The sequence below is a fragment of the Eriocheir sinensis genome, chromosome 1, assembly GCF_024679095.1.
Source record: "Eriocheir sinensis breed Jianghai 21 chromosome 1, ASM2467909v1, whole genome shotgun sequence".
NCBI lineage: Eukaryota > Metazoa > Arthropoda > Malacostraca > Decapoda > Varunidae > Eriocheir > Eriocheir sinensis.
Genome location: NC_066509.1, coordinates 34,508,668 through 34,529,138, shown reverse-complemented (window position 1 = coordinate 34,529,138; position 20,471 = coordinate 34,508,668). Strand labels below are relative to the sequence as shown.

General features: G+C 45.1%; 1 protein-coding gene across 1 annotated transcript in view; it reads left to right on the top strand.

The window, feature by feature from the left end:
* The window catches only part of LOC126995991 (uncharacterized), a 32,041-nt gene extending 12,133 nt beyond the window's left edge, over window positions 1–19,908 (top strand). The window contains exons 2-4 of the mRNA XM_050855967.1: window positions 9,333–9,512; window positions 12,928–13,233; window positions 19,750–19,908. Of these exons, the coding sequence (XP_050711924.1) occupies window positions 9,347–9,512; window positions 12,928–13,233; window positions 19,750–19,796 (519 nt within the window). The 5' untranslated portion in view covers window positions 9,333–9,346 and the 3' untranslated portion in view covers window positions 19,797–19,908. The remainder of the gene's footprint in view (window positions 1–9,332; window positions 9,513–12,927; window positions 13,234–19,749) is intronic.
* The last annotated feature ends 563 nt before the right edge of the window (window positions 19,909–20,471 follow it).

Below are 20,471 nucleotides of genomic sequence, written 5' to 3'. Positions count from 1 at the left end.
CCGCGCGCAGCCGCGGGGCCGCGGGCAGCCGGGCATGTTCACTACATGGCCGCACTTCTCGTATCATGGCAACAGCGTTCACCTTTGTAAATGTAGGTGTGTGTATATAATATATATATATATATATATATATATATATATATATATATATATATATATATATATATATATATATATATATACACTGTACACATCAGTGAAATGCCAGACTTTTCTCTTTTCTACACTCCCACACGACCACAGCGTGTAACGAAACACACGAGAAGTTAATATAAACAAGGAAATGTTTGCCGGCACCGGGGATCGAATCCGCGACCAGCGTAACGGGAGAGCCACTCCTTTAAGCCTCAGTCACACATTCACGATCTTGGCTCCCGGCGCCGTCCCGACGTCAGAAAATGTAGCCCTCCACGGTGATCGTCATCCTCCGGCAGGCCATCTTTGGGGATCGTTGCGGCCCCGCCACATCTCACCGGCCGCTGCGGCGCGGGAGGCCGCACGCCGACAGTTTTGGAAATGTTCAAAACAATCGGCGCCCTCCACGACATCTATCATCTGCCGGCAAGGAACCACGAACGTCGGATGTCCACGCAACAACGTCGTTTCGTAGTCGGCAATGGTCGGCACTGAAGGGGACCTCCTAACGGTGGTCGTAACGTACATCTGGCAGCGTTGTCACCCAACCGACTGCATACAGATTTGTCAGCGGCGCCACGCCGAGCACCTGGGCCAGGATTCACTAACGAGTTACGACGTTCGTAAGTCACAAAAAATGTCTTAAGGCAACTTTCGGCTGCTTTGGGCTATTCACTAAACAGTTACGACATTCTTCCGGCACCGTAACTTTACGGCAGCTCCAGACATGGCGTAAGGTATCGCGACCCGTACGTAGGGCAGATTTTCTCCACAACACAAGGAGGAATGAAGAAGAAGAGGAAGACCCGCTGCCAAAATAATGAACAAAACGTCACTGTGCTATCAAAACATTGCTTTATAAGGACGTGTCAACCGTATATAATACCATTCACTGAATATGTAGTGACTGTGAACTCCTACACTACTGAATCAAATATCCTGCCGTAAACACTCGTGATAATATATATGGAGGGCTTGAAATGCTCGCAGGAGATCCACCAGGGGGTAATGTGGGTACTCATAGTACATGCTCGGTGAATAATTTAGTCTTAATTTGTAGTTTGTAATACCTTAGACCACTAGCACAACCAAGGATGGGCCGGGCTCCACCCGTTTACCGTTGATGAGGTTTCAGGCTCTGCACCCCCAAAGTTTATCTTGTCTTTTTCTCTGCCCTCCAATCTCCCTGAACATATTTCTGGGTGTTCCCTTGCCATTGTTTAGCAGATTTTAGCGACCTATTTTAGAGACACAAACTATTCATTACTGGGTAAATTATCATGTCTTTTTTTGTGGAGTTAGTTATCACCAGGAAGCAATTATGAAAGTACTAGAGTTGATTTGGTGAGTCTCATACTTGGGTTGACAGTTTACTCTCCTCTGTAACGATAGGCTACTATCCCCAGCGGCAATCATAGGTTACAATTTTAGCAGAGTTAGGTTACCATCCACTAGGTTAAAATGAGTCTGTTAGTTTGTAAATAGATTTGGGAGTGAAGACGGCTGGACAATATATGCCGCAGAGCTTGTTATAGTGGATTCTGGGGTAAATTTGCTGTAGCACTTTCATAGCTGAATTATTGTGGTAATAAACAGAGCCCCATTAAAAAGCATCATAACATATCACAGGAAATAAGTAATATGCATCTCAAATAGACTGCTCCTGCTAAGCAATTACCCATTCTTTGCAACATGCATTATATGTTTGTTGGATATTTTGGTAATTGAGTCATCCCATGGCTCATTCTTGTCTCAATGATATTTACTGTATTAAGGTATTACATTTACTATTTAGTATGCTAGTTTTACTGGGTGTTATAGATGATGTGTCTAGTAAGGGTAGGGTGAAGTTGGGGGCATACGCATAGCTGTGTGTGGCCTCGGTGCTCATCTCCATCACATGGTAACCTATTGCTGGTAAATTAGCAACCTAGCAACACCTGTCAAGGTTTGATTCATCACCCAGTTGTATTCCCACTCATAGTTTCATAGCTACTATAATTGAAAAAGTATTTTATAATTTTAGGTTGAGGCAAAATATTTATATATATATTGATATTTATTTCATGTTAAGTGAAAAATATATAATTACTTCATTTTCTACTTATAGCACAACATTAAAACCAGAAAATAAAGGTTCTTTGTCCATAGACTATAAAAAAAATCTTTCTCACCTTGAAATTCAAGTTATTTTTTGGGTATTGACAAGAAAATACTGTTTCTGTTTTTAACTCATATATGCACTTTTTTCATTTATGTAACCTAACCTTACTAAAGTACTGACTCATATGTTGCTGGCACAAGTTGAGAACATAATGAAAAAGTGGGCATTGATATATACATTATTAAATATTTAAATGTGTTAAATAGTGTACTGGCAATAAAATAAAGGAAATCATCGAGCAAATTGGTGTATGGGTGTGTTTCGTTAAGAACTCGGTAGAGTTCTTCAAAAACAATGGCACTGCCCACTGTCAAAACACATTCCACTATACCTAGAAAATTTCCACGATGACTGTTGGCTCTCAAGATATAGCTGGAAGCCAGACTCTTTCTTGAGTCATCAGAGTTTTGAGAGAAGTCTTGGGCTTTCCAGGATGTGACACACACACACACTCACATACACACAAACACACAATTATATACTTTGAGAGTAAGAGTAGTAAAGTTGGGGGGATACGTAGTAGCAGCGCATGGCCTCGGTGCTCATCTTCGTAACATTGGCCCTTGAGACTGTGGTGGAAGGGAGCCCCCATTACCCCGGGACACAGGGCCAGTGTGATATTTGGGTTACCACAGATTACCTTCCCCAGATTTCCCCAGATATCCATTTATCGACCAGCCCAAGAGGGAGGATGAACAGCTGGGTGAGCTGCACGCAGACTGCCTGGGCCGGGATTCGAACCCGGGCCTGCGGAGTAGAAGCCAGGCACGCTAACCAGTAGACCACGGAGGCGTATAACTTTGAGAGTGACACAGGCTAAATGGACTTAATTATATTGCTTTTGAAAGTCACTTAATCTGACTTCATATATATAATAACAACTTCTTTACTAATATAATTAAAGAAAGAGCTGCTGGTATACATGAACACAATCACAACTTAAATTGTAAAAAAAGGGGAGAAATTATCTGACTAAAAATTAACTGCAGGACAATATGGCTGAGCTTATTATACTCTTAATAAAATGTAAAGCATATAGCACCGTGGTGTGTACTATTTGGAGCAATTCTTCACAGCTTGCTATTAAACATCTTTTTATATGTTATTTCCAACAGAAAACAATTAAATAAATTGCAAATACAAAACATGTTTGAAGAAATCAAAAGAGACCTTTAGTGATGCATAAGAAATACAGAATTTCATGCCCTGCAATATTCAACAAAGTCCTGTAAAGGTCCAGCTATTGCGGTCATTCTGGTTGAGACGATTCAAGGAAATCTACACATTTCTGCAAACTATCCAGTAATATATGCTTGGTCTTGCTTCAGAATCTTTTATCTTGTGTCCATCTTGTGTCTCCTGCCTGGAAGTTTAAGGGTCCGACGCTGCACCACTGCTGGGACATATGGGCTGCTAGGTGTTGTAGCACCCACTACACTTACAGGTTACAGCAGTCTCCTATAAAAGGAAAATTATTTGCTTGGTCATCATACAGGATCATAAGAGAGAGAGAGAGAGAGAGAGAGAGAGAGAGAGAGAGAGAGAGAGAGAGAGAGAGAGAGAGAGAGAGAGAGAGAGAGAGAGAGAGAGAGAGAGAGAGAGAGAGAGAGAGAGAGAGAGAGAGGTTAAAGTGACTGGCTAGTAGTTAAAGGTTAAGAAGCAATGAAGTAGAAAGTTTACATAGTTAATAAACTTAATCTGTGGAAATGAAGAAAACAAAGAAATACAATACTTTCCAAAGAGCAGCTCGCTGTATTATGGCTTAAAACACTGTCGCACTACTATAAATGCAATAACAATAAGTAAAAAGCTCTTTCATAGTGCTTGAGATAAACTAACTTCCTATTAAAACATAGATACTTTAAATTCACTATTATAAGAATTTAAAGTATCTATGTTTTAATAGGAAGTTAGTTTATCTCAAGCACTATGAAAGAGCTTTTTACTTATTGTTATTGCATTTATAGTAGTGCGACAGTGTTTTTAATACAGCAAGCTGCTCTTTGGAAAGTATGCCGTTTTATCTACTTCCCAATATCTGAGCAGCTGACAATGTCTGAGCTCCACTCCTAATCCTAGCCACATTGCTGGGCAGTGCCCTGGTGGCAAATCTTAATGACTGATAAGTTTGCTAAGCTCTGCTGCTCAGTAAATGGCCTCACCTCTATGAAAATACTGAAATGACACCACGTACTAAAGTGTGTGTGCACCCATATCCCTTCCCCTCTCCATGGTGAGATAACTTGGTGCATGCAAGTATATTACACTTTTACCTACAGAGGAGGTCAAAACAGGGTAATGAGACTGATCATGGACAACTTGGAGGACAAAGTCATGGCTAAAAACTGACAGAAAGGCACGTTTATAACGTTACCTAAAGGATACCTTCATGCAGGTTAACAAAAATGTTTCACTCACTAGCACGTTTTAGCAACAATATACCAAGCTGACTCTCCACATGACAAGTGATTGGCTTACCTGAACTTCCTCACTTCATCTCCGTACTCCCGGTGGGGCAGACAACATCGTCTGCCTCTGTCACGGGCCACGTGCTGCACTGGTGTTGAGCTTCCTGTGATTGGCTACTGTCTCTAGAGTACGTATGTATCGAGCGCTGCCATTGGTTGAACGAAATATGTCAACATCATACTACGCCGTCTGTCGGCGGGAGTGTGAAACAGCGTTAAGGCAGGAAAATCTAAACAGGGCGGACTTAAGATTCTTTTGGGAATCGCAAGATACGACATTCTTATTTCCGCCATATTGGATCCACTTAAGATTGTCGTATCTGCGAGGCGTTAGTGAATCTGGGCCCTGTTCGGTGCGGAGATGGGGTGTCGGCCGCCGGTTGTATATAAACAGGTGTTTCCGGTTCTCGCTCCCTCTTTCGCTCCAGTTTTTTCCTGCATTAACCATTGGTACAGACAAAGGAGCCAACATCGAACACGTGCCCACCAGTTCACCACTATCACATTGCCATGGCCCTGCCACCACCAACACCGCTTGTCCATCAACCCTTGACCCTGCCGCCCACGCCTTCCAGTATCAAGACACGGAGGAGGAGGAGGAGGAGGAGGTGGGCAGTCAGGTCAAGGGCAAGCCCAGCAGGAGCAAGAAACAGGTGTCACCGGGCGTGCTTCTTTTTGCTTCTTCCACTGACAATACAACAGCAGCAGTCGGGTTAAATCTATTGTCTGTAGCAGGTTGGCCTGGTGGCGGTATTGGAGGAAGGCAATGACATAATTCTGGGTTGTAACCTCCATCATGCAGTCTGTGGGTGGTGTTGGTCTTCTGGAAGAGCGGGGCAAAGTGTGGTCAATGGTGGACACGCCCCTTTTTTATTGTCATCTGGACACAGGTGAAGGTCTCAAGATGATCGCCAGCAGTCCTAATAACGTCCTAATAATGTCGTTATCACCCCCAGATGGTGTTACGATCGTCCTTTTCCGGTCGGTGTCAGTTAGGACTATCGTCAACAGCCGTGGCCATTATGTCGGGAGGTCATCGCTCCTCTCATACGACGGTCGGAACACCGTCCGCACCCATCGAGATGTCGTCTTAATAACGTCGTTACTTGGCGTAACGCCGTCGCAGCAGCACACCCATCGGTCAAGCAGCCAGGATTATCGGCATATCGAACGTCGGGACGGCGCCGGGAGTCATTGTCGTGAATGTGTGACTGGGGCTTTACCAGTCGACCAAAGAGGTACCCCCCTGGCAGAGGGAGTTATGGGAGGCTCACCCATCAGGCTAGTCGTGTCACTACATCAGTATGTGAAACGGCGACGGTGTTATCAAAGAACTTTTGTCAACTGCTTAATTCCACGTACTGCAGCTCGTGATAACATCTATATTCAAAAATATCGATATCTCAAAATTAATATTTTTAAAACCTGACTTATCGCATTATATATGCAGTGTATCAGTGTGGTGCTTTGATAAACAGTAGCACTGCCTATCATGGCCTGAACTCGTAAGCCCACCAAGCATGTGTTAGGCTCAGTCTAATGAAGGGTATACATTTGCAATTGTATACCTTGCCGCTTGACTGAAAGAGGTAGTGGTGAGGTTAAGGGAATTTTAACTCGAGTGTTTAGAGATAACTTTTCACGTGGTTTATGTCACCGGGCGTAAAAGGAGGGTGTTGAACGGGAGGAAAAGGTAAAAGCAGAAGGCGAACACAGAGAGTTATAATAGCTTTTGTCGCATCGCCAGAATTTTTTGATGACGGGTACAAGTGTTTGGGGAGAACTTTTCTGGTGGTATAAGGTCACTGGGTGTAAAAGGAGAATGTTAAGAGGGGAGAGAAGGTGTCTCAAGTAGAATTTGTCGACGTTTAGCATCTTCTTTTATGAGCACAGCGATAATGGAAACCAGATTGCTCAGAAGGGAACTTTGAAGGTGACTTAAGCTGCGAGGTGTGCAAAGCGTTAAGAGGATAAGATGCACTGCTAGGGGGAGCTCAAGCAGAGGTATTCTTGCCACAGCCGTTGTCGTGTACTGAGAGACGGTGAGGTGCTGAGAGGTTAAGAAAATACGTTGATGAGAAGGAGAAAAGACGTGCGGGAAGGGGAGTTGAGGGAAAAGATATTTGTATTATTTTTCTAGGATTGATATTAGAATTATGATATTTTCAAGGTAATTATTTTTTATTGTTATAGGGTGTTGGTATTTAGTATTAGTATATTAGTATCAGTATTTTTCAGGAGTATGATGTTTTCAGTATTTGTATTACCACTAGTATTTTCAAACGTATCATTTTTGGTATAGTATTAGTATTAGCATTAGTATACTTTTTAAGGAGAAGAGAAATCCTAGAAGGGGAATCGAGGGAGGAGATATTCGTGTTATTTCTGTTAGTATAAATATTAGTATTTTTTCAAGAGATTTTTAGTAGCCTATAGTATTCGCATTATTATTATTATATTTTCTTCACGAATCGCAGTAAAGATGGAAATCAGATTCTACAAAAGGAGATCTCAGGTGGAGGATGAAGTTACTTTAAATACAGTGTGCGAAGTGGGCTGGAGGAGAAGAGGTGAACCACGGGAAAGGGGAATTCCTGTCTCGTGTCACTGTCTTTTGAACGACGCCTGTACAGTAATGACGGAAGTGGAATGTACTTAGGGAGACGTGTAACACTTAAGAGGTGTTCGGAGATGGGTTCGAACAGAGATAATTAATGTCTGTCTTCATATATTCTTCAGACACTTGCTTTCTAATATTACAAACGCCACGCCTTGTTTGTGGATAAATCTTTTGTATTGTACGCTTTATGCAATTAACTCCTCCTCCTCCTCTTCTTCATTATCTTCTTTTCTTTCTCTACTTTCCTCCTCCTCCTCCTCCTCCTCCCCCGCGCCCTAATAGTCTCTTTCCCTCACATTCTCATTACATTCTCTTCACCCTACTTACATAACTTTCGCCTCTTCCTCCAGGTCCTTCTTTTAAACTGTCCTTATTGGCTACTTTATTCTTTCCAGCTTTATTTTTTTCTACTTTGATAATTTATATTTTCCTGTTCCTCATTATCATTCTGGGTTTTTTTCATTGATTGTTCCTTCAGCAACGTTTTTCTGTCGATCATCTAATATTTCTATTTTAACCCATTTTTTCATGTTCTTTACTTCTATGTTTTCATTCATTTATTTTACCTTTAGCTAATTTAGTCTTACTGTTATTCTTTTTTTGCTTGCACCATTTTATTTTCTTCTTTGTCTTCCTTTTTTGCTAACTACTTAATCTTCTCCCTCTTCGTTATCTTCGCATTCTTGTTCCTTGTACCTGGCTCCTTTACTTTCTATATTTTTATCACTATCATTTTCTCAGTTACTTTCTTCGTCTGCCTCTTCCTTTTTTTTTTTTTTTTGCCATCTACTCCATCAGCTTCCTCTTTGTTATCTCAACATCTCTTTTCCGTGTTACAAATTCCTTCACTTCCTTCATAATCTCATTGACTACCAGATAAGGAAGACAGAAAAAGATCAATCCCTTACGACCCTTTTTCCTACTCTTCCTCCTCCTCCTCCTCCTCCTCCTCACAGCATCAGAACTTTTGCAATTCTCTCAAATCTTTCAACGTATTCCTCCAATCCCTTAAATGACGGACAAAGAGGAGGTAGTGGAAGTCAATAGACAGGATCGAAACTGTTATTCATTCCACCCTTCCTCCTCGTCTTCCTGTCTCACTCTTCTTCTTCTTCTCCTCCTGATCCTTCTTCATGTAGCGTTGAATCCTGTTCTGCTGATCCTAATGTTCTTCGATTCTCCTTGTTCGGCAGATGAGAGAGAGAGAGAGAGAGAGAGAGAGAGAGAGAGAGAGAGAGAGAGAGAGAGAGTCAACTTTGTATTCCTCATCTTCTTTCTCCTTCTCTTCGTCTTCTTTTTCTCCTGCTTCTCAAATCACGAGTTAATAATTTATTTCCTGGCTAACACGTTCTACTCGTCCCCTTAACAAAAAGATGGTTACAAATAATTGATGTACATTTTCTACTTTTTATCCGCCCTTTATTCCCTTATCATCCTGGCTTCACATTTATCAGTACTTCTAATTTCAGTTCTACCGACTAAATGATTATTTTCTGCTTTTCTCATTTTCTCAGCCTCTTTTCAGCCACTGTCATTACCCTCATTAACTCCTCGTTTGATCTCCTTTTCTAAAGCATCAAAACCCATCCATTTCAACTCGTTCCTTTTATTCCTCATCTTTCTCAAAGTTTTCCTCCTTCTGCTCGTCATCTTTCTTCTCCTCAACAGATCGGAGCCTCACCAATCCCTTCCAATTACTTTTTTTTTTTTATATAGCAATCACGCCTTTCCCTATTCCCTCGCCCTACAAACAAGACAGTGGAGACTGGAACCAATCCCCATTACAGCTCCTCTTCCGTCCTTCTCTCTCATCAAACCCTCCGTATCCTTAGTAGCCTCTCAGTACCCTCCTCAGCAATCACGCCTGTCTCTTCTCCCTCGCCCTATAAACAAGAAGACAAGTATAATGTCTACCACAGCTCCATCTCCTCTCTCCTCCCCGCAGCCAAGGAGGAGCTGATGGAGATCAACGCCGGGGGTCGGGGCGGCGTGCAGCTGGTGACGGACAAGAACTCGGGCACCAGCTGGCTCCTGGTCACCCACGCCACCTGGAGGGACGCCGGGAACTACACGTGCGCGCCCGTGCACGCCACGCCCGCCTCGGTGTCCGTCCACGTGCTCGACGGTGGGTGGGCGTGGGCGTGAAAGGAAGAGGGGGAGCATGTGTGTGTAAGGAGGGGGGGGGGGGGCGTAGTGTGTTGAAAGGTGAGGAAGGTGTGTGTGAGGGGGGAGGGGAGGTCTTAGGGGAGATGAAGGGCGTTTTTGTGTAGTGGAAGGAGGATGGGTGTGTGCAGGGGTGCTGGTTTGTGTGTCAAGGGGGAGAGTAGATAAATAAATAGATAGAAAGAGAGAGAGAAACATTATCAGACTACATTACTATTATTTCCAATCTTGCGGGACAAACATTAAAAACTACACACACACACACACACACACACACACACACACACACACACAGCTGCTTCGCTGATGAGGTTTCAGACGTTCCCAAGAGTTTCTCATTTACTCTTCCCTCCCACCTGGCTGCCCTCCTCTCTCTCTCTCTCTCTCTCTCTCTCTCTCTCTCTCTCTCTCTCTATATATATATATATATATATATATATATATATATATATATATATATATATATATATATATATATATACATGAAGAAATAGCTTAGTATGAAAAAAGTCGGATAAGTGATGGAGATAATGAAAACTGGTGAAGGTCATGGATAATACAAACACAGTTCCTATCAAAACGTTATATTAATTCACACAAGCTGTACAGGTGTATGTGTCTCCACTCAGAACCAACAAATCTTAAGCCATAAACGGTTTGAATGAGGCTGGCCATGTGTGTGCACGTGACACGTTCAAACTTGTCCTTTCCGTCACAGCACTTTACCCAGGCCTCTGCCGCTGCAAGCACTCGGCTGCTGCTGCGCCTGCCATGAAGCAGCCAAGTGCAGGTCCAGTGTGAGTCCAATCGTGTCAGGGGAAGCACCAAAGCCAAGCCAGTCTCCATCACGGTCACTTTGTTCCACACATGATACGTAATAGGTTTCCTCGTAGTGTCTTACGATTGGTCTGTGAGCGAACAAATTTGTTGTGTTGAAGTGTGTAACGGACCGAAGTTCAGAGACGCGTTGCCATGCACAGAACAAACAGAAAAACACACACACACACACACACACACACACACACAGGGGCCGCACAGGGTTAAGCTTCGGCAAGTGTGTGTAGAGGTGCACCGTGTAGTGTCCTGCCCGCCTCACAGCGCCTCCAGGGCCTGCAAGCGGCGGGACACGCCCGCCACGTCCTCCTCACTAATGCCGCTGCTCGACTGGGAGGCCAGAAGAGCCGGGGAGATCCCCGCGCTGTTGTCGCCGCCACCTGCACTCCACGCCTCCCCGTCGCCTGCAGCTGCCTCCTGCACCGTCAGCCCGCCGCTGTGCTCCTTCACTGCCTGCCGCATCTCCTTCGGTAGCTCATCTACCTTGAGAACTCTTTCTCCCTGAATCTTCAAGCCGTGCAGAGCTCTGAGGGCATCCGTGCCTCTGTCCTGCGGGAGGCCGTGCACCGTCGCCATCCCCGCCACCGCCGCCACGACCATCAGGAGAGTCGTGCTGGCCATCTCGCTGCCGCCTCGCCGGTGCGCGGGCTGTGACGGGCCGACGGCCTGCCTCGGGGTGTGTGGGCCTGCCTCGGGGTGTGTGGGCCTGCCTCGGGGTGTGCCGGCCTGCCTGCTGGAGCCGCGTGTGTGCCGGGGGCTGGCGAAGACGAAGGGACACTGAGCGGCTGTGTGCGCTGCCTCGTCACGTCCTCTCAAAACTGGCAGACAGTGGCAGTCCCTCGGGCGGCGGGCCTCGGACCTCCCCTGGCAGGTGGCGAGGGCGGGGTGGCGCCGTGGCGGGAGGGAGGGACGGAGGGGGGCAGGTAGGGAACGGGAGGAGCACCGATCGCATCAAGTGACGACAGCCACTCCCGCCACACCTGTGTGTGTGTGTGTGTGTGTGTGTGTGTGTGTGTGTGTGTGTGTGTGTAATTCACCACGGCCTGATCACGAGCTGGTCTCGTCATCGCCAGAACCCTCTCGATTAGAGCTCGTTAATCGATCTTTGGCTACTACCGGGACCTCCACACACCCCATCCCCCTTGCTCGAAGGGGGACTTGTCAGTTAAAAAATCCCGGCATAATAAACTATCATGCCTTGTGTTCAAATTGTTTTGTTTCCCTTCAGTTTATTTGTTTTTTTGTTTGTTTCGCTTTTTATTTACCTTTCTTATCCTTCTTCTAGCATATAAGTTCTGGCCTTGTTTCCATTGTTCTGCTCTCTTTCATTATTTATAGTTTGCCTTTTTTCATTTTGCTGATACTCTTCTTGGTCCACTTCTATGTATATTCCTTTTTTATCTTGCTTAAAAAATTCGAGTCTTGTTCTTTCATTTGTCTCCATATGAAAATCTTATTCTTGATTCCATTCTTACGATTCTTGTCTTAAAATCCTTTTCTCTCTCCCCTTCTGCTCTTTCTCTTCTCTGGCTTCCTCCCTTAATTAATCCCCTCTGAATGTACTCCTCCTCCTCTTCTTTTTCTTCTTCCTACTCCTCCTCCTCCTCCTCCTCCTCCCCCTCGTTATCCCATTCATCTAATCCCTTAATCCATTCCATCTGGTCGTGTTGTATCCTCAATCGCCTTTTATTCAATTCCTCTTTGGACTTGACGGCTCGTTTCCAAATCCGTTTTAGGTTATTCCTCTTCAGCGCTTCGTTCATCTAATCCTCTTTATTTGACTTGACTTCCGCGCTCTCCACCCTCCTGATCCTCTTGTTTTATCTTGTATTTCTCTCCTTTCTTCGGGTTCCGTTCCTTGTGTGCGCTTCTGCTGCTCTTCCTTCTCTTGTTCTGAATCCCTTGTTCATAATTTTGTTTTCTATCTGATTCAGTGTTTTTTTTTTTTTTTTTACCTTTGTTTAACTTCATATATTTATCCCGCCTTAACATTCCTTCCCGATATCATATTTCCAAGGCCATCTTTCTTTTGTACTCTGTGTGACCTACTACTGCTACTACTGCCTTACTTTCATATATTATTACTATTTTTTCCCCACTCTTCTATCTTAGTTATGTTCTTTGTATGGCTGCATCGTGGTGTGAGACCTTGCTACGGGAAGAGAATATCATAAAATCCTTCCATCCCGAACGTTATGTATTCCATATCGTTTTTTATTCCATTTATCTTAGTTCTTTTTATTTCGTTCACTATTAGTTTTTCGTTTTCTTTTCAATATTAGTTTTCTTTCTCATGACCACTATTTGTTCTCTTTCTTTCACTTTTCGTTGTACTACTGGCCACTTGCAGACTCCTCACGTTTTTATGTTATCTCCTTTTTGGTATTTAAAACACTAATTCTTCCTTTCCTCATCAGTCAGACTCCTTACCGGCCACTTGCAGACTCCTTATGTTGTTATGGAGTCTCCTTTTGGTCTTTAAAACAATAACTCTGCCTTTCCCGCCGCTGCGTGCCCTTGATCCCGTTGCTTTCCCCCAGAAGAGGCTCCAGCCGAGCTCCAAAACGACCCCCAGCCGAGCCGGGCCCAGACATCCACCCAAGGAACGCCAGGCCTCCCGCTGCTCCTGCTGGGGCTTCACCGTCTGCTGGGACGCGACGGGGCGAGAACGTGGTGCCTCTGGGCTCTCCTGGCGGCTTGTCTAGTGCTCCCCAGCGCCGTCAGGAGTACGAGTGGCCTTCAGGACACCTCTCAGACTAATAATGAAACAGAAGGATCGGTAACAGTCGCCGCGAGGCATGGGAGCAGAGTCCTTGGCGTCACACTCTTAAGAAACCCGGAACTGGAAGGTGATTTGGGGATATCCTTGGGTTCCTATACTTCCTCTTCTCTCTTTGCATCCTACACTCCCTTATCCTCTTCCTCCTCCCTCGTCTCCTATACTCCACCCTTCTCATCATCGTTGGAATCCTATACTATTTCCTCTTCCTCCTCCTCCTCCTCCTCCTCCTCCTTCATCTTCTATCCTTCATTTTCCACCATTGATTAGATAGTTAGTGTAGCATGTCACAAACAGCCTCGTAAGGACCATCAGGTCTGCTGTTGTTTGTTCTTTCTTTGTGTTTCTGTGTTCCTTCTCCTCCTCCTCCCGAAGTCACCATCACAAACCATTCAAGGTTCCGACGCCCACGTGCTTTGATCTAACCCCCTCTTCCTCCGCTTCCTCTTCCTCCTCCTCCTCCTCCTCCCCTTCCCTCATCCACGCCTCCTGCACTTCCCCCGCCCACGTCTTCCGCCCTCAGCTGTCCAAGGCGGGGAGTGTGGGAAGCGAGGCGCGGGGGACGTAGCGGCGTGGGAGTGTCTTTTTGTTTGGGTTGTCAGCGGTGGTGCGTTGTGGCGGGTGTGTGTTGAGGTGGTGCGTTGTGGCGGGTGTTTTGCGATGGTGTGTTGCGGCGGTGGTATTGGTGCGGGTGTGTGTTGCGGTGATGTGTTGCGGTGGTGTGTTGCGGCGGTGGTGTTGGTGCGGGTGTGTGTTGCGGTGGTGTGTTGCGGCGGTGGTGTTGGTGCGGGTGTGTGTTGCGGCGGTGGTGTTGGTGCGGGTGTGTGTTGCGGTGGTGTGTTGCGGCGGTGGTGTTGGTGCGGGTGTGTGTTGCGGTGATGTGTTGCGGCGGTGGTGTTGGTGCGGGTGTGTGTTGCGATGGTGTGTTGCGGCGGTGGTATTGGTGCGGGTGTGTGTTGCGGTGATGTGTTGCGGTGGTGTGTTGCGGCGGTGGTGTTGGTGCGGGTGTGTGTTGCGGTGGTGTGTTGCGGCGGTGGTGTTGGTGCGGCGGTGGTGTTGGTGCGGGTGTGTGTTGGTGCGGGTGTGTGTTGCGGTGATGTCTTGCGGCGGTAGTGTTGGTGCGGGGGGGTGTTGCGGTGGTGTGTTGGTGCGGGTGTGTGTTGCGGCGGTGGTGTTGGTGCGGGTGTGTGTTGGTGCGGGTGTGTTGCGGTGGTGTGTTGCGGCGGTGGTGTTGGTGCGGGTGTGTGTTGCGGTGGTTGTGTTGCGACGGTGGTGTTGGTGTGGGTGTATGTTGGTGCGGGTGTGTGTTAGTGTGGGTGTGTGTTGCGGTGGTGTGTTCCGGCGGTGGTGTTGGTGCGGGGGGGTGTTGCGGTGGTTGTGTTGCGGCGGTGTGTTGGTGCGGGTGTGTGTTGCGGCGGTGGTGTTGGTGCGGGTGTGTTGCGGCGGTGTGTTGGTGCGGGTGTGTGTTGCGGCGGTGTGTTGCGGCGGTGTGTTGGTGCGGGTGTGTGTTGCGGCGGTGGTGTTGGTGCGGGTGTGTGTTGCGGCGGTGTTGGTGCGGGGGGGTGTTGCGGCGGTTGTGTTGGTGCGGGTGTTGCGGCGGTGTTGGGGGGGGTGTGTTGCGGCGGTGGTGTTGGTGCGGGTGTGTGTTGCGGCGGTGTTGGTGCGGGTGTGTGTTGCGGCGGTGGTGTTGGTGCGGGTGTGTGTTGCGGCGGTGTTGGTGCGGGTGTGTGTTGCGGCGGTGGTGTTGGTGCGGGTGTGTGTTGCGGCGGTGTTGGTGCGGATGTGTGTTACGGCGGTGGTGTTGGTGCGGGGGGGTGTTGCGGCGGTGGCGATGGTGCGGGTGTATTGCGGCGGTGTGTTGGTGCGGGTGTGTGTTGTGGCGGTGTTGGTGCGGGTGTGTGTTGCGGTGGTGTGTTGCGGCGGTGGTGTTGGTGCGGGTGTGTTGCGGTGGTGTGTTGATGCGGGTGTGTGTTGCGGTGGTGTGTTGCGGCGGTGGTGTTGGTGCGGTTGTGTGTTGCGGTGGTGTGTTGCGGCGGTGTGTTGGTGCGGGTGTGTGTTGCGGTGGTGTGTTGCGGCGGATGTGTGTTGCGGTGGTATGTTGGTGCTGGTGTGTTGCGGCGGTGTGTTGGTGCTGGTGTGTTGCGGCGGTGTGTTGGTGCGGGTGTGTGTTGCGGTGGATGTGTTGCGGCGGTGTGTTGGTGCGGGTGTGTGTTGCGGCGGTGTGCTGGTGCGGGTGTGTGTTGCGGCGGTGTGTTGGTGCGGGTGTGTGTTGCGGCGGTGTGTTGTTGTGGTGTGTTGCGGGGCGTGAAGAGGAAAACTTTGCATCTATCGTGTGTGTTGTCCCTCCTCCCTCATGCATGTGTAAAAATGTGTTGCCCTTTCCTGCTCTCTTGATCACGCTACACACACACACATACACACACACGCACACACGCACACACTAACTAACTAACTAACTAATTATATAACTAACTATGTACAAATTTTAAGGTCGTGTGTACAGTAAATTCATCAGTGTGTACCTTTCCAATCCATCACCCAGTCACGTGAATACAGAAACGTTCATATATACATACATACATACATACATACATACATACATACATACATAAAGTCCCTAGCCAGGCAGAGCGAAATAGACGGAAAGAGAGAACGGAAAATCACGTAATCTGGTTATGATGTTTTTTTTTTTTTTTGTAAACATACACTGGATAATGAGACGCAGATCTCACGGTGTTTTTTTTCCACGTCACTCTAAAAGTGTGGAAAAAAGTGGACGTAAACAAGAGATTTGAAATTTAAATGATAAAACGGTGAATGTCAAGAAACGTTAATACTAAAGAGTGGACGAGGAAAAGGTTATGAAAGAGAAAAAAAGTGAGAACGATAAAAAAGTGTTTGACAAATAAAAGGTTAATGATAAGTTGAGAATAAGAGAAAAGAAATGTGTGGAAACTGACGAATGATTGAAAAGATGCTTAATTAAGGGAAAAAATGATGTGAAAGGTAAAATATACAAAATAATGAATAAAGAAGTAAACTTAATGATTCATGAAAAGATTGATGAGAAAAAGATGGACGATGACACAGGTGACGGAGTGATAGAAAAGACTAAGATAAAAAAAATAGACAGATGAGGGAAAAGGTGAACGAGGAAAAAAAATTAACACAGCAGAGGAAAATTAAAAGGCAACAGAAAAATTCGAAAATATAATCGAGAATGCCTAAGTTCCTCTTTGAAACTGTGGTGTTCAAGGACTCTCACCGCCATGGAAAGAGGAACCGTTGGAAGAAAGAAGAAAACCAAAGAGGCAGACAGAAAAGGAGGAGGGAGAGGAGGAGGAGGAAGAGGAGAGAGGGAGGGTGGTAAAGGGAATGGGGCGAAGGAAAAAGGCAGTGGAGAGAAAGCTGGAGAGATGGAGAGAGAGAAGAGGGGTAGATGTAGACGAGTAGAGGGGAGGAGAAACTGGAGAAAAGTTGGAGGAAGTGAGGAGAGGGTGAAGAAACAAAATCGAGGAGAGAATAAAAAAAGAGGAAGATAAGGGAGGAATGAAGGTTGGGAAAAGTAGAGGAAGAATGGAGCAAAAGGGGAGAGAGAGAGAGAGAGAGAGAGAGAGAGAGAGAGAGAGAGAGAGAGAGAGAGAGAGAGAGAGAGAGAGAGAGAGAGAGAGAGAGAGAGAGAGAGAGAGAGAGAGAGAGAGAGAGAGAGAGAGATGCCTTTATTTTCTTTTAAAAATATTAAATTAAAGAAAACTATGTAAGGAGGAAAAAAGGAAAGAAAGGGAAGACAGACTGAGAAATAAGTGGAGAAAAAGTACGAGAAAGAAATGAGATATAATGAAGCTGGCAGGGAGGAGCGGATGGGAGGAAAAGTAGTAACGGGAGATGAAGAATGAAGAGAAAATGAAGGAAGGACGAAGCAGCTAACATGAAAAAAAAATGAGAGGGAAGAGAACAAGAACATGAAAATAAAATTGAAGGGAAGATGGAGGAGTGAAAAAGAAGGAATAACCAAAGTGAAAAGAAGGAAAAAACAGGAAGAAATGAACAAGAGGACAAGAATACAGACATGAAAAAAATTGATTAAACTCGAAAGAAAAACAAACTAATTAGGAAAAGAACTGGAGTGTGAAAACAAAACAATTAAGTTAGTGAGAAGGTATTAGGAAAAAAGAAAAACTACACAAAATACAAAACACAGAAGAGTGAGAAGAGAATGGAATAACAATGATAGAAATAAAAGCCAAAACCGTGAACAGATATACACAGAGAAAAGAAAAGCAACGGCGACAATGAAGATGAACAAGGCAAAATGTGAAGAAAAAATGAGGAAGAAGAAGAGGAGGAAGATGAGGAGGGAAAAGACAGTAAGGAGATGGATTAAGGAAGGTAAAGGATCACAAAAGGATCGAGATATTGAGAAAAAGCTAATCAATAGAATATAAAGAAAGTTAGGAAAAGAAAAAGATATATGGTAAAGGAGTAACACGCACAAAGGAATTCAGAAAATAAAGGAAAGAAGAAGGGAGACAGAGAAAAAGAAAAGAGCGTGTGAAAGAAATCCTGAAATACCTGCGAATCCCTGAGGAAAAGATCAATGATGTGGAAGCGGAGGAGGGGAAAGAAGAGAAAGGAGAGGAGGTCAAGGAGAGGAATCGGAAAGGAGGTGGAAGAAGAGTGAAAGAGACGCGTAAAAAAAAAAAAAAACATATGGAGATACTGGAAAAGTAAGAGACAAAGAAGAAAAGGAAGATAAAGAGGAAAAGGAATAGGAGGAGGTGGAGGAGGAGGAGGAAGAAGATTAAAGAGACAAAATTTGATATCACATGAGGAGAGGAATGTGTCAGTATGTAAATATGTGTGTATGTGTGTGTGTGTGTGTGTGTGTGTGTGTGTGTGTGTGTGTGTGTGTGTGTGTGTGTGTGTCGCGTCTCACTTCCCTGATTGATGAACAGTGCTTATTGTGTGTGTGTGTGTGTGTGTGTGTGTGTGAGAGAGAGAGAGAGAGAGAGAGAGAGAGAGAGAGAGAGAGAGAGAGAGAGAGAGAGAGAGAGAGAGAGAGAGAGAGAGAGAGAGAGAGAGAGACGGGTTTGAAATATTAAAAAGAATCGAGTCTGCAAAACTAAGTGAATTGAAACAAATGGAAATGTTACGCTCGTGAACGTGACTCTTCGAACGATTTCGTTCTTTTCTCTCTCTCTCTCTCTCTCTCTCTCTCTCTCTTTTAAAAGCGCTCAAGAGGAAGAAAAGAAAGCGGAAGAGTAAAGGAGAGAAGGAATATGCCAAGGAGAAAAGGAAGAGTGGTGACGAACACTTTAGCGAGGCAAATAAAGAATATTCACGCAACTTGAAGGAAAAGGTGAAGGAGTGAAGGGAAATTGATGAAGAAAATAAGAGGAAGGAGAAACAACAATAAGAAGGAAATATTGAAAGGTGTCAAATAAAAAAAAATAAAAAAAGAAAGAAAGCAACTCAGAGTGAATGATAGATTTAAAAAGTCAGAAAGGTTAGGAAAAAAGAAAGTAATGGCCGGAACGAAAAATGGAAACGTGTCAGTCGAACAAAAGAACAGACATGTGAACAACTCAACATGTAACTTAATTAGAAGAGTGAAAGTCAGACACACTAAGAGGAAAAAGAGGAAAAAATGATAAGAATGAAACCAGAAAAGAGTCAATAAGTGTATGAATAATTAAACAAAGAAACGGAATAATGAAATATAAGTAAATACAAGAGGAACACACACAATAAATATTAGGGAGATGTGAAAACGAGGGAATATTTTCAGGTCCAGCGTCATTACATACTCGTTTTGTTATAATTATGTGTTCTCCATATTTGTTAGGCTAATGTCACACATTCACGATCTTGACTCGACGTTAGAAAATGTTACGTTGGCAGACGTACGTTAAGATCATTGTAAATACATCCCCTAAAATGCCGATCATTGCCGACGTCGAAACGACGTTGTCGAGACGTTGCTGAGATGGACATCCAACGGTGTTGGTTTACTGCCGACGGTGGCAGGTGTCGGGGAGGGCGCCGAGTGTTTAGAAATTTCCAAAAGTGTCGGCGTGTGGCCTGACGTCGGGAGGCGTCGGGAGTCAAGATCGTGAATGTGTGACACTGGCCTTGGCTGTCATTGGTACATGTGTTCCTCATAACAGATTATACCACACAGTGTTTGGCTGGTGTGTGTTGCGGCTTTGTTCCCTTTTTCCTTACTATGCAAGGAAGAGAAGTTGTTGCTCGCTCTCAGCATCAATTCGGTTGATCAAATGCAAGAGGAATACGGAGGTGATTTTTAGGAAACTATTTCCCGGTGCTGCTCTGAAGTCATGACCATTTTCACTTTATTTCAAAGTGCTGCCTTTGGCCCCTTATCTGGTGTTCACTGCGTAATGGTTTGCTTTCCAGGAACAGCTGCATTATATATATATATATATATATATATATATATCTATATATATATATATATATATATATATATATATATATATATATATATATATATATATATATATATATATATATATATATGTATATAAAAGCCTGAATAGGTTATAGTATATGTGTACTGTTTTAGGGCCCTACACTGTGTGTGGAGGAAAATATCAACGGCATCCCGAGTAACGACAGCAGCACCCAGCCGGTGGCCACACAAGCTGCACACAAGAAGCTCTCAGCCCGCCCCTAGATGCCACCCCGGATGCCGGCCTGGTGCACCCCCTCGTACGCCTCCTGGAGAGGGCAGACAAGTGAGTGTGGGCTGAGTGCTGTAACCAGAGGCCAGGGTTCAGGATGTCTATTTATCCTCTTTAAAAATGAAACTTTCAAGAGAGGAATACCAAGGCTTCTCAAACTGAAACTGATCATTCTTTTGACATGTATTATGTCCATAAGAGCAGCAGTTGTGTTCACTTATTAATTTGTTTTGCCCTTAGACTGCCACCTTTAGTTTATAAGTAAACTGACTTACTCCTATGCCAATGTGAAGTAAGGAAAATGTTCTAGATACGAATGCCAAATGGTTTGCACAAATTGGCGACCATTACTGTTACGTGTAGGATTACTTCACGACGAACGTGTGGAGATGCGCGTCAAGTGATGGCTGACAAGCGCCCTACCGCAGCCCCGCCCTGCACGTTCTTCATTGTTCCTTGTGACCCATTCATAACTAATAACAAGGTTAAGCATTCTGTGGCATCCAGCCCTGAGTTGTATCGTTCCTGCTGTGAGGGTCTCGCGTTGAAAAACGTGGAGGGGAACATGAAGTCTTAAGATGAAGAGGAGGAGGTAGAAAAGGGT